The sequence below is a fragment of the Platalea leucorodia genome (genome assembly GCF_965183815.1).
Source record: "Platalea leucorodia genome assembly, chromosome: 4".
NCBI classification, from domain to species: domain Eukaryota; kingdom Metazoa; phylum Chordata; class Aves; order Pelecaniformes; family Threskiornithidae; genus Platalea; species Platalea leucorodia.
The window spans coordinates 47,494,188-47,508,730 of NC_138826.1; the positions used below are offsets into that span (position 1 = coordinate 47,494,188).

A 14,543-nucleotide genomic window follows, 5' to 3' on the forward strand; every position below is an offset into this window, starting at 1 on the left:
GCTGCATTATAGGTGTTGCTATGTGCTGGGCTGAAGTTTATGCATAACTAAGTAATATTTCACTGGCAAGCTGATTTTTTAGATAAAAATGGCAGCTGTTTGGAATTTCTCAAGGATTTGGAACATAAGAGTAAGCCACGGGGACAGTGGACTAGCAGTGGACGAGGTTTCAAAGCTGTGTGCTACACATGCTGAATTGCAGGGAATGTGATTTATGTAGGTCTGTCATCTACATACGTAGTGTACATATTATATAGAAGACGCTATGTCATTTTTGTCTCTCTACACCTCATGCCTATGTACAGACATGTTTGCAAACATGTAAGTAGGTAGAATGTTTGAGACGGATATCCACATATCACTGTTTATAAATTACTGGAATTCAATTTTTAAAATTACCAAGGCTTCCGCACACTTTCTTTTTTAAAAACTAACATAAACACTAATGTAATGCTAATCTAAATACTAATGCTTGTTAGAGTTGAAAAAGTTATTTAAACAAATGTTGGCTCTTTATCCTGATATTTTCCATGCCAAGTGTCTGCTTCAGTCTGAGTCTTGTGGAGACATTTCATGAAAAATATTTAAGGTGTTGCTGAAAAAGGCAATTCTGGCAATTTCTTGTGGAGAAGCACTAGCACTTCCACACTCTGAAGCAGATACTTGAAACTTAATAGCTTTTAGGCTGTCACTGAAGATCAACTCCAAGCTGACTGACTATCAAGCCTCTGAAAAATTGGTAGCTTTTTTATGCTTAAAAGGCCTTGCTAGAGAATGTTCTTATATTCTTCAAAGATTCAATCTGCAGTGAGCCTGCACAACTCCAATTTCAGGTTTCTCTGAGCAGCAGTGTGGGAGCTGGAAGTGGAAAATCTGTCGAATTTGTTTTTATAGTGCTCTTCCTGAAACTGCCCAGAGCACATGGAAAGGGAAAAACACCAGGCTTGAATGCTGAGGTGAAGTGGCGAGGTAGAAGGAATGGACTGGGACATACAGGATCAGTGAAATGACAGGAGGACAGATGCTGATGTAAGGATCTGAGAGAAGGATGTATAAAGAGACTGATAAGCAAGCAGGAGGTTGAAGGAAAAAAAGGAGGGACTGAAAATACGTGGGATTGAAAGGTGGCAGTGTAAGGGCAGAAGGATTTGCTGAAGACCTAGAGTGTAAAATAGGACTGTTGGAACCAGTAAACTGGGATTAGTATGAGAAGCCTACAGATTGGAAACTGGCATGAAAACTAGGAACAGAGAAGAAGCAGAGATAGAAGAACAGGTTTGGGGTCAGGGGGGAATGATCTCTACCATGTAGAACACACTTTCAGAAAAGTGGAAAGTACAAATCAAAAAATCTATGTTACTGTCACTACCTGATTGAAACTCATTTCCTAAGTATCAATCTTTTCCTCCTTCAGTGCTGGTCATCGGATGGATATGTATATGCCTGATAATTAGGTAAAGACATTGGGTGCATCATTTGCTTAAGGGCAAAGATCTGTATTATGAGGTGATGGGAAGAAAACCTTCCCTAAATTCTGAGTGTTTACAAATATATGTTTGCACACATACATGATAAAGGAACAGCATAAAAAATTTGGAAGGTCAGGTACTCAAAAGTTAAGATTATCCCAAAATGGACTCTCTTTCTGTAGCCTTAACTTATCCCTCCCTGTATTTATTTTCATTTTCATAAATGTACAATTATTGTAGTACAGTCTTTAAACTGATTGAGTGCTATCCCTTGGGGAGGAATCCTGCTTTTATAGCAAAAATCAGACTGATACTGGAAATTAATCCAAGTCAGAGAGTGAAAGATACTGTTGGTTGTAGAACTGCTGCAATATTTGTTGCAGCAACTACATGGTTGTGAATGAGGCAGAAGAATGCTTAAAAGAGAGGAAAAAAGTTACCCTTGTTCAAGGCAACTATTGTTGCCGCTGAAGTTGGATTCTATCCTGCATCTTGCCTAGGCATCACATGGAAACTCTGTGGCAGTCATTTAAATCAGTTTTCACAAGTGTGCCTCATTTTCTGGATGTCCAAATGAAGACTTTGAAGTCAGGTTACAGAGGTTCTGAGCTCTCACAGCTGCAAGTGAAGTCAGCAGGCACTGTTTTTTTTGAAGTGCTATATAATGTTAAGTGCTCTGAAGAATAAAGTACTGCCTGTTTAAAACTGGCAAGGAAAAATTACCAAAACTTTTCCTCATTCTGTCTATATTTGCTACCCATTTATAATACTATCCTTTATTTTCTGGTTAGAATTTGAAAGTGAAGCATTTAGATGCTGCGAAGAGGATTACCACAGAAATGCCCATGAGGAAATTAGAAAAATGCCTTCTCAGAATAATGTTAGAGTAGGGTTCAATAACTAAAAGCAATAGACCTGTTCACTGAACTAGGATAAGAGAAGATAAAGGATGCTGGCACTGTCGACACAATCCATCATTTGTGTTGTATAATGCTGGAACTGTGTAAACTGCGGAGTTGTGGAAAAAAAATGTAACTCTGGAAACAACTATTTTTTCATACAATTAAAGACTGTATCGCAAAGTAAACCAACAGCTCTGATTCTTTGTAGGCAATCCTTGTTGTGACAGTACCCTAAACTTTGAAAGCTTGGCTTTACAGCTTTTATACAGTTTTTAAACTAAGTGTATGTGTGTGTATATGCATCTGATACTTGACTTTATGCATTTCATTATTGATCAAATCAAACCCTTACTTTCCCTCTTAAATCAAGAGCCTTGAGCCAAAATGTGGATTCATTTCTAGGGTGTACATATGCCTGTGCCTTTGTTGTCTGATCTGTCAGGATCTTTAAAATTTCCATTATTAAATTAATCATGGAAGAAACTGTAGTCATTGTTTTTTTGATATGAAACTATTACATTAACTTACTGCCCGCCAAATTTCAGCTAACTTTATTTCTTTTTCTAAAGTGCTTTCCTCAGTCTGTATTTGTCATGTGTTTCAGTGCTGAGAGCTAACATTTAATACATTCTTTCTTTTTTTTTTTAACAACAGATCTAATTGTGGTAGTAGCCTCAATTATTGTTCTGAGCATAGGATCTAATGGACAGGTGTTTGCCACCTCTGCAATAAGGTATGTTCTTTTAGTGACTGTAGCTCTTCACAACTGCAGAGCTATATTAGAAGTATATCTAATTTTCCAATTTCCAAATTAGCTGTATATGTTATTTTCCTAATATAGGAAAAGTTCTTATATTGAAACACTGCACGGTGGAAGACTGCGTGTTATTGTGCTTGGTCACTGGTTGGGAAACGAGTGCAGAAACAAGGCAAATGAAGAATGGTTGGAATGCTGAAGCCAAAAGGAAAAACTAAAGAAACATTATGTCCTATATAAAACATCAAAAACAGCTCTCTTTCTGAGACAAAAGAGTATTACAGAACATCAGTTTATTTAAGAAGTAATCCAGACAGCTCCTAACTCGGTACTTTTTGAGTACGAGTAATTACTTTGTTTAAAGAGTAATTATGCTTTGGTGAATTTGTTTGGCACAAGTAACTCATACCATACATGAACCAGAAACATTTGATGTCCACAGTGTTTGTTCAGCTTGCATCAAGTACTGCAATCTTGTTTTGGGAAGTAAAGTGGATAAATAAAAGAAAGGAATGATAAGCGGAGTAGGTGTAATTCCCACTCCTTCTAACTTAACTTGCAAGATGTGCTGCGTGTTCTGCTACACGCCTCTGCTTTCCAATGCAGTCTAATCACTGGGAAGTGAGAATGTACAGTACTGTCTAAACTGTCTAGCTGTGTAGACAAACACTGGAGGGAACTACATGTATAAAGTATTTTTAAGGTAACTATTACCATAGAACATTAATCCTTACATGATGATAAAGACTCATGCAGGCAGTATGAGTGTGATTTATCAGCTCATATAGGAGAAGAGGAGGATGAATGTGAAAATTCCAGAGATTTTGTTTAATTTAACTAGAAGTGTAGGAAGGGCTTTAATGAAAAGACCCGCTGTGTGTTTATATGTGAACCCAGGTGGTTTTGGCTATCAGCCAGCTTTTTGATTAAAAAACAAAACCAACAACAACGACAAAACTTTAAGGATAGCTAAAAATAGCTAAACATACTTCTAGTGAAAAATTGTCAGATGGATGAATTCAACATTCATCCTTTCCTGCTCTTCAGTGTTTTGTTTCAGTGATAAGATAGTAAGATGAGTGTAGGCAAACAAAGTTCATTATCAAAAGGGTGCTTAGAATGAAATATTTCCATTGAATAAAATTCTGCTGAAGAACCATATGGATAATTATTTTTCTTTAGTTGAAAATATTTGGAGTTTATGATTCAGTTATTGTCCTAAAATCACATAGGACTGTATCTATCTCCAGTTAGATGATTTCTGTAACTTACATAAAAAGGACTTAAGTAATCTTTGATTCACTTCTGCTTTTGGCAAATACAGAAAAAAGTTTGCTCATATTTATGTTAGCAGAGCTTGAAGCACTGGTTTTGCTTGGAAAGGAAGCATTTGAGAATTATAATCAGGTAAAATATGCAAGTTTCCTCTGAGTTTGAAAGCATATATTTTAGAAGGTTTTTTTTCTTTTAACTAATTGTTGTCCTAGTCAATATTTCTGAATATATTTGAATATAATGAAATGTGATCTAAACATACTGTCTACTGTGATGCCTCAAATCTAAGATGCAACTCTAGCCAGGGGCAATGCTATCACAGTTCTGTAATATGGCAGTATGTTAGTGAACATAGCCAACTATGTATATAGATAGAGCAGTATTGTTCTCAATCATTCGTTTTATTTAATGTCCTGTTTTTCTTACAGGGGGATCCGGTTTCTCCAGATACTTCGCATGCTTCATGTAGATCGACAGGGTGGCACCTGGCGACTATTAGGATCAGTTGTTTTCCTGCATCGTCAGGTACTAGATATTTAAAGATCCCCAGCATTTTGTTTACTTTCGTATATTCTTTTCATGGACTTCAAATCGTAGTCTGCTTTAAAAGAACAGTTACTGTTGGAAGACGAAAAATACTTTTAAAGTCCATCGTGTTTCTTTCTGCTTTTAAAATGGGAATATGATTCTTTACTTCAGGTCAATGGCTAACAGGGTATCAGCATCAGTATTGTTTTGGAAATTAACTGTTGTACTCTTTGATGTTATATTTCAATATAATTTATTAAATGCAGTTATGTGGGCTGCCTTTCATATTGCAAATACTGTCCACTGTCTTCACAGAAGATGTGTTCCTGGCTTGGTTGTTCTGTGGAAAAAAAAATACTAGTGGAAAAGCCTTGACAGAACAAGTCAATTATTTAAATCATTCTGTTTTCTCTGCCTGAATAAGGAGTTTTCTAATCCATTCTATAAATAAAAATACTAACTATGTTATGATAATATGCCAGAAAAGTTAGTTTTTCAAGGGTGTAGTCAAAGAGGTAAACTTGGCTGTAAATAGTTATATGTCCGTTAAATCTTTGAAACAGTTATTCTGTATAAAAGTTCATTAAGCAGGAAAAGCTTAAATGTTTTAGTGCTGACTTCTAAAAATTTCTAGCTCAAGGCTTCTTTTTGGGGCTTCATGGAATCTCTTGATGAAAAGCTGACTTACTTTATGAACATAATAATAAACTTTTATCATTAGCCTTTAAATCTTGCATATCATACCATACTGTGGAGGGCTAATACTGTGCTGTGAATCTTTACCTCAAACTTGTAAGGGTGGTTCTTTAACCTACTCTTTATGAGTGTAGATTTGTTCTCCAGATATTGACAAATAGTTATAGATTTCTACACAGACATTGTTTCATTTGTTATTTAGAAAACTCTTGTTCTGGGGCAGAGAATGAGAGGTACTTAATCCAAAAGATTAACTTAATATTAAAAGTTACTTTTCTTCCCTTTACTTTTTTTCCCCAGTACTGTAGGAAACTTTATGTCACAATGGCTGTGCAGCATTATGCACACCGAAGTGCTCTAGTATACAGCCTACTTTCATCCTGCCCAACAGGATGACTTTTAATGCCCCAAGTCTGTGTGGTCTTCATTTATTATGGTCGCATTGCCTAGATATCTAGCTAGGGCAGAGCTGATAGCCAAATACACTTTCTCAACATTTGCTAACCTTACTGACAGAGGTGTTTGTTTGAGAGAATTTTTTCCTGTGGGTGTTCAGAGTTTTAGTCAAGAATCTGGAAATACTATCTCCAAAATATAACACTTCAGTCTTAAATGTCACAAACATAAATAAGTTCAATGATTTAAAAGGAAAAAAAATACCCTTGGAGAAGTGAATTTATGAATAAACGCACCTGAAGTTCTGCTAATCCAAAGAAGTGATTATGATGATATATAAAACTCTACAGATCTGTAGTACTTGTCAAAGCAGATCACCCACTAACACATTAATAAAAAAAAAAATCAAACACACAGTTCTGTATTGACATTGGACAAGTGTAGCTGAAACCCTAGCATGGTACCAAATGGAAGGGAAAATGGAACCTTTATTCCTGTCCAGTCTCTTAAAGAAATTTTTGTTTAAAAATAAAACAAAACAAAAACACCTCAGCTGCTTTTTCTTTACAGGCAGACTACAAGGTCCTCATTTATTTGTTGAGCTTGGTACTCTTTCAGAAAAAATGGGACGCTAAACCCTTAAACAATGTGAGAAAATAAATTCGTATCTTTGTGACCTGTGAAAATAACAAGCACTTGGACCTTTGTGGGCCCAGAAGAGCTTACTAAAGTTGTCACCAATGATTTCCATGTGTTTTGGAATTTTACATATAGCTGTATTAGCTCACTCAGGCCCAATTTGGCTAGGATGCTCTTCTATTTTCAGCAGGTTGAGCTTATACAAGCATTTCTCGCCAAAAGCAACAAAACATGAGTCAATATCACATGTGGTGATGGAAAGACATGGAAAAATCATGCCGCTTACTGAAAACCTGAGTTAGCCAATCCAGCTCCAGCTTGTAAGCCTCTCAATTAGTTTTACTTATTCCTCACCTTGCTCTGTGAGGTCTTCTACTGCTTTGCGGAGGGAGTTACTGATGAGTTGGGGATTTGGGGTTTTCTTGTATGTTTCCTAAGTGTTAAATTTTATACTGTGTGGTCCTTATTGTAACTGAAACTATAAATCTTTCTAAGTTAAAAAAATATGTTGACTCAAGTCTCTCAATATTCAAATTTACCTTTGTGCATATTTGTTTTTTGTGCTTGCTGTTTCCTTTGCATATACGTATCTGAAAGTCCTTGCTGAAAACGGTCATTTGTATTAGGCAGCACTCTTTATTCTTAAGCTCTTATCTATTGAAAAATCACATAAATGTGAAGTTTCAAGGCCTGATTTCTGCAAAATGCTCTTTGCTTTGAGATCATGTACCAATTAATACTATTTGACATTGACAGACACAAATCTATCCATATTTCTTGAAGCACGTGTTATTTTAAAATCTGTGCTCTCTCTTAAATGCAGTATATATTAGATTGCTGCCATTGTTCTTAATTAAATATAGGCATGTAGTATTCTGTCTCTCTATACATATGTAACATAAAGTGACATTTAGAATAAGTCTAAGGCAACTGCATTTTCACCTGGGCTTTACTTAAAAAGAGTTCAGTCTTTAGATGAATAGGGCTGGAGCTGTGAGGTGCCGATGGTGAAATAAGCTGAGTAGTTCTGTTGATATTTCAAACACTTTGAAAGGATCTCATAAGACTAGGCATAGCACTTCGGAAAAGCATATTTTTCTGCTTGCTTCTCAAAAAGCCAGCACTTAACATAAAAGTATTCGAATTATCATCCACTCTGTAATTCTGTCCTCTGAGACAAAATTAGAAGAAAGCAGTAATGGCCATTCCTCAATAACATGTGAAATCTATTAATATCTGAGATGTAAGCAACATGCCAAGTGTAACTAAAAGATTTCTGTTGATGTGGAAGGAAGCCACAAATCTACTAGAGATGAAAGCAGAGTTTTCTTTGTAAGCAGACAAGAAGAATTAATCTCCATTTCTGTTGTAGTTTTCTATGGATCACGGAACTTACAGTCTCAGGTGTTAACAGTTTTGTCTTACATTGGAAAAATATTGTGTAGGCAAAATAAAAAGTTGTGAAAAACTGGAGAAATGCAAATAGTCAACTATAAATGTAAACACAAGGAACTTTTCAGAGCAATAAGTCACATCTACAAGTACACAGTGTACCATTATCATTAGAGAAAAAGATGAGAAAAGAATGGTGACCAGCATAGAAATCTGAACTACTGAAAACCCAAGTTTTACTTCCTCTTTCAGCTGCCTTGTTTAGCAAACAGGCCTGCAAAAAGTTAAGGCTTAGATTAAAAGACTTGCCCATGGGCAAAACAGTATAATACCAAAATTCATTATTTAGGTCATTATTAAATGATTAGAAAAAAAAAAAAACAAAACTGCTTTGTTTTGTGCCAGGATTGCTTCAAAACTTGCTGAACATAGATTTCAATTAGTGCTATAGCAGAATCATAGAATCATAGAATGTCCTGAGTTGGAAGGGACCCACAAGGATCATCGAGTCCAACTCCTGTCCCTGCACAGGACAACCCCAAAATTCACACCATATGTCTGAGGGTGTTGTCCAAATGCTTCTTGAATGTTGTCAGGCTTGGCGCCATGACTGGCTCCCGGGGGAGCCTGTTCCAGTGCTCCACCACCCTCTGGGTGAAGAACCTTTTCCTAATGTCCAACCTAACCCTCCCCCGGCACATCTTCCTGCCGTTCCCTCGGGTCCTGTCATTGGTCGCCAGGGAGAAGAGATCAGCACCTGCCCCTCCTCCTCCCCTGGTGAGGAAGCTGTAGGCCGCGATGGGGTCTCCCCTCAGCCTCCTCTTCTCCAGGCTGAACAGACCAAGTGACTTCAGCCGCTCCTCGTACAGGTTCCCCTCTAAACCCTTCACCATCTTCATGGCTCTCCTCTGGACACTCTCTAGTAGCTTTGTATCCTTTTTGTACTGTGGGGCCCAAAACCACACACAGTGCTCAAGATGAGGCCACACCAGTGCAGAGTAGAGCGGGACAATCCCCTCCCCCGACCGGCTGGCAATGCAGTGCTTGATGCACCCCAGGACACGGTTGGTGCTCCTGGCTGCCAGGGCACACTGGTGTCTCATGTTCAACTTGCCGTCAACCAGAACCCCCAGATCCCTCTCTGTGGGGCTGCTCTCCAGCCTCTCATTCCCCAGTCTGTAGGTACATCCAGGGTCGCCATGTCCTAGGTGCAAAATCCGGCACTTGCCCTTGTTAGGTTGGTGGTTGCCCAGCTCTTTAGTTTGTCTAGATCTCTCTGCAGGTCCTCTCTGCCCTCGAGAGTGTCAACAACTCCTCCCAGTTTTGTGTCAGAAGGAAGAGCATATGTAGTTCCTGCTGCACAATGCAGTTACTTGCTACCAGGCCTACATTTTCCCAGAAAGCTCTTATACAGAAATGAAAAGAAAGAAAGAAAAAAATCTGAAGAAAGTTTAATGATAAAACCTGAACCTTCCCACACAAACAGTTTAAGAAACGGGGGTAGGGTGTTTCAGAAAATCTGTGAAAACCTGACATACTTTATAAGTAGAGGCAATCCTTCTTAGACAGGTTTTAATTTTAAATTTATCTTATGGGACTATTTTAATTCACATATTGGTTTGGATCCAAGGAAAGAAAAATAACACTGTCAAGAATTTAAGGAAGATGGCAATGAAGATGTAGTACCACAATGTTTCACAATAAAGATGGCTAACTATGTGCAAAGAAAATAAAGGAATATGTTAACAATTGAAGCATTGTAAACTTTAAGTAATTAAAATAAGCTATTTTCCCTTGTAACTAGGTATTGGATTTTCCTAAGGGATAGGTGAATATCTCGATGATTATGTAGTGCTGCCTGTATAAGCTTTACACATTTTTGCATCTGTGACACCACACATTTTGGCTTGTTTAAATGCGCAAGTGCATTTTTCCTGAAGACTGTAACAATCCTGTATCTAAGTCACATCAGTTCTGATACAACTTTCCTATCCAAAAATCTATAGAGAAGCTGGTACATTCATAAGCACTGTATCATGTCTTAACAAAAGTCCCTTCTAATAAACTGGTCTAGCCTCAAACAGTATTTGTTTTTCAGGACTGAAGTAGAGGTTATACCTACCTAACATATTTTGTCTTAAGATTTTATTTTATCTTAACATGAAACTGTTAAGACATCATTATTCAGGCTTAAGCAATCTAAATATCAGATACACAAGATCAGTGCTTAGGTATGGTAATAATCACAAGACATGGTTGTTATTTCTTAACTGTTATTTTAGCATACTGTTCATAAAGTCCATTTCTAAAGCTGTTTTACTGTTTTTAAAATATATTAATATTTGGTATTTTGAGTGGACAGTTAAATGGAATGATTGCCATTCACAAGACATAAAACAGGAGAGATGTCCCACCCTACATTTAGCTGTCCAAATGATCTTGTATAAATGATGGCTTCTTGAATTCTTTAGTCTGATATGAATAGAAAACAAGTCACTGAACTACCTGTTTTACTGGAAGCAAATTTCATACCTGAAATATAATTTATTAATTTTTCTACTGTGATGCAAAAAAACTCCAGATATTTACAATGTTTTACAATAAGTTATATATGATGTAAATCTTATGTGCTTGTTTGCTTTCTCTTTTAATAGGAACTCATAACCACGTTGTACATTGGATTTTTGGGATTAATTTTTTCATCCTATTTTGTTTATCTTGCTGAGAAGGATGCAGTTGATGAGGATGGAAAGACAGGTTTCTCCAGCTACGCTGATGCCCTTTGGTGGGGTGTGGTAAGTCTTTACCAACAAAATGAGTGCGTGAACTTAGCGCACAAGATTTTCTGTTGAAATTGTGATCTTTTTATAAAATCTGTCATTTCTTTCTTTGCAGAATGTATTTCTGTAGGGAAGCTTGACAACATTTTAAAAAGGAAACAAGAAAAAATATAGTAAATACAATTAAATTGTTTTTGTATTAAAATTTATCATGAAAGCATGATAGCAAGCCCTTAGCAAAGGATATTGAATGTTTACAGATACAGAAAGTCCACATTGAAATCTACATTTCAAAAAGAATATAAATACCCTCCAAAACCCTATACCACTTCTTTTAAACTCTAATTAGCTTTCTGCAAAAGGTGGGTAACTTTAAAAGTATATTCTATTTGTGGAAGCTGGGTTAATGACTCTATATTTTTGGATCTTTTTGTGTAAAGCTCACTCAGTAATAAAGCAGACCTTGATGCAGGTTCCTGTTTTTTTTTAATAATTCCATGATTCACTGTAAAGGAAAATAGCTCCATCAAAAGCAGCTGGCAAAGCTTCACAGATTCACCAACTACTTTGGATATCAATCATCAGTCAGAGTCAGTGCAAATCTTTGGTGAAATAAATTAAAAAATATCATTAAGAGAGAACTGAGATTTTGAGAGCATTGTGGTAATTATTGTGTGCATGCCCAGAATCAGTTGAAAAAGGAATAGATAGCTATGAACAGAATAAGAGACCAAATAGTTTCTACACTCCCTTTATATGGCTCTTCCCATCATGTTTCTCACTGTGACTCATGCTTTCCTTCCTTATTAGCTGTTGCACGAACCACCTCTTCTCTTGTGGTCCCTTTTCCCCACTAGAGAACCTCATATATTTTATGAGTTGTCTGTCTCATTATAACAAACCCAAGCAGATCCATCACATCAGTGTTAGTGACAGAGAAAAATGAGAGGACTAGAACAGATGCAGAGCCACCAGCGTCCAGAGAGAGAAGGATATATTTCAAGACTGATTTGGAACACAATAAACTGGCTTTGTTCTTAGATGATAGACTTGAAAAATGCCAATATAGTTATTGGGCCATAAACCAATTGTTTATCTGCATCCAAATAAACTGGTGAGTAAGCCTGGGAAGGCAGACAAAAAATTCCTAATAGATATATGTTTCTAATGCTTAACTTAGATGCTGCATAAGCCTCTACTTCAATGAAGTATACAGAAGTATAGATTATATCACATGTAGCCTGAGTTACTACTTTTTAAGTGGTTCAGTATAAAAGTCTTTTAAATATTAAATTCCTTTCATTAGGTTGTCAGGTATTCATTTCATTTGCAGAGTATCACCTATGGCTATGCAAAACAGTACAAACCCAGAAGAATCTCGTAAAAAAGAAAAATCCACTAAATGGCCAGATGGACCTGATTACCTAATATGCTGGGAAGAAACGAAACCGTGAACTAGCCCATACAACAATCACTTGTTAAAGTCCTCAGTAGACATGTGATAAAATTTTCAGAACATAAAACCTCACAGTTACAGACATGAGATAACCTCTAGCTAGTGGAGGAAAAGAATAAAAGTCCCAGAGGCACAGACGGTGCTGTATTTTAAAAGCAAAAGTAAAACAATTAGGGTGTAATTCACGTTATGAAAGTTACCCCATGTCTACTTTAAGAAAACAAACCAGTACACAGGTTCACTTATTCTGCTATTATTTGAGCAGTTCAGCTCAAATACCAGTGTTCAAATGACTGAATGCAGCGGAACGCAGATACTATTTCTGTTTTTACTAATGGTCTAGCTGAATAGTCTGTGAAGTACATCTAATTAAAAGTGGGCTGCTTGTGGGAAGTTCAGCAGCGTTAGGGGCTCGCATAAAAGTTTGCACGAGTTCAGCTAAATCTATGAGAAATATCTCATAAATTTTTCTAGCATAATGAAGTTCCAAAGATGTTGATAGCACCGTGTGAATTAGAATGATACCAGTGAAAGAAATGGAATGCATATAGTTTATTGATAAGGAGGTCTTAATTTAATATGTAATCATTAAAGGATGGTGATTGATGTTTGCTCTGCACAATGTCTTTGTTGTTTCATAAAGTGATTCCTAGGCCTGTAGCTGCTAAAGGCCAGAAATGCCCAAATTCAGATGTGAATGGGAAGGAAGAAGAACCCCTTATCAAACTGAGGGTGGCATGGTACAGTGGAAAACAAAAAAGGATTTTCAGCAATTAGTTTGGGAACTAGCTATGGTTTTTTGCATCCAATTCTGCCCATGTATATTCATGCTTGGGTTATTCCTGCATGTAATAAAGCTTCCATGTGAAGCCAGGGTACTTTTTCTACCTTTCCTTCCTTTTTATTTTTTTAGCTTTAGTTATCCAGAGCTTGCTTTATGAGTGGCATTGAGTGTTTAGATATGGATTACAAAATATTTTCAAATGCTAGAAGCTACAGCCTTGATTTGAGTAAAGAGCAAAAAATTAAGGTAAAAAAAGTCAGGATGTGTTTATACAAGCATATTTTGTTAATATTTTGGACTTAAGGAATTTAAAAGGAGTTGTTATGAAGACCAACAGATAAGTTTAAAATGTGCATTACTTTACCTTGTTGAGATAGATGAATTGGAATCTGTATTTCAAAGTGTATGCATATGCCTTACGATGTGTTCAATGGGTTTTGTTGTTGTTTTCCAAAACTTGACTTGTTTTGTGTAATAGCAAGATAAAATCAGCTTTGTCTTTCTCTAGCTGTGTGAGGCACATGAAGAACACTGTTTAAATTGTTGTTTAAGCTTTTCAGACGTCTAGGCCTCCTCAGCATTAGTGAGTCACGGTGCAGGTGCAGTTCACAGCTGGGAACAGTGACAAAGGACAAAGTGAATCAGTTTCTTTTTCTTTTCAAGTCTTCTGTAACATAGAAACACAGATGTGGAGTAACTAGGGAGTGAAATTTGATTTCACTTTTGCCTTTCAAAACTGAACCATAGGGAAAAAATCTTGGTAGCAAGTATTTGAAAGTCTTATGTGTCTGACAAAAACCACAGAGTGTATTATGGGTAACATTTTGCTTTGAGTAGAAAGTGCAAGCTTGCTGAACTTGATACAAATGACCTGAAAGGCTTAAATATGAAGAAAAGGGAAAATAAAGAATGAATGGGAGTTGGAATTAAATGCTAACTACATTCACCCGCTCCAGTTAAACGCAAGGTTGTTTCACCTAGATTTGGCAGGCATACAGATTAAACTGAAAAGACATATCAAAGGCTTGTGGTATTTTATATGAAGCCACTTTCAGAAGTTATAGCATGTTAGAACACATGCAAAAGCATTTCCAACAGCACCGTCAGTCTGCCAGAATTGCAACCCACATCACAGTAGTTTTTCTGTCTTTTCTGGGTATTTTTTCTTGAGGAAAGAAGAAGGACATGTAGGAGGCATGTCTTCTGTTGGCCCTTCCATGCTCTTCTCCTCGTGTTGGTAGTGCTTATTGTTTTTGCTGCAAACTGGACTATTCTATACCATTGAACTTGAGTTAAATAGTTACTCCAGTAAATTGGTGGTAACTGGCAGAGGCACTTGGGATCAATTGCTCAGAATTTCCAGTAGCAAATTTCCATGCCAGTTTGAACCCCTTTATATTTAATATGTTTTTTGAGGTATGCAGTTCTGACTCTTCAAACTTCAGGACACCTCCCTATCTTAAAGCATG

General features: G+C 36.7%; 1 protein-coding gene across 1 annotated transcript in view; it reads left to right on the forward strand.

Annotated features, from left to right (window-relative positions):
- The window catches only part of LOC309589909 (potassium voltage-gated channel subfamily KQT member 1-like), a gene marked incomplete at both ends in the record, with an annotated part of 511,694 nt that overhangs the window by 53,361 nt on the left and 443,790 nt on the right, over positions 1 to 14,543 (forward strand). Inside the window, 3 exons of the mRNA XM_082310623.1 lie at positions 3,026 to 3,104; positions 4,832 to 4,928; positions 10,709 to 10,849. Coding sequence (XP_082166749.1) covers positions 3,026 to 3,104; positions 4,832 to 4,928; positions 10,709 to 10,849 — 317 coding nt within the window. The remainder of the gene's footprint in view (positions 1 to 3,025; positions 3,105 to 4,831; positions 4,929 to 10,708; positions 10,850 to 14,543) is intronic.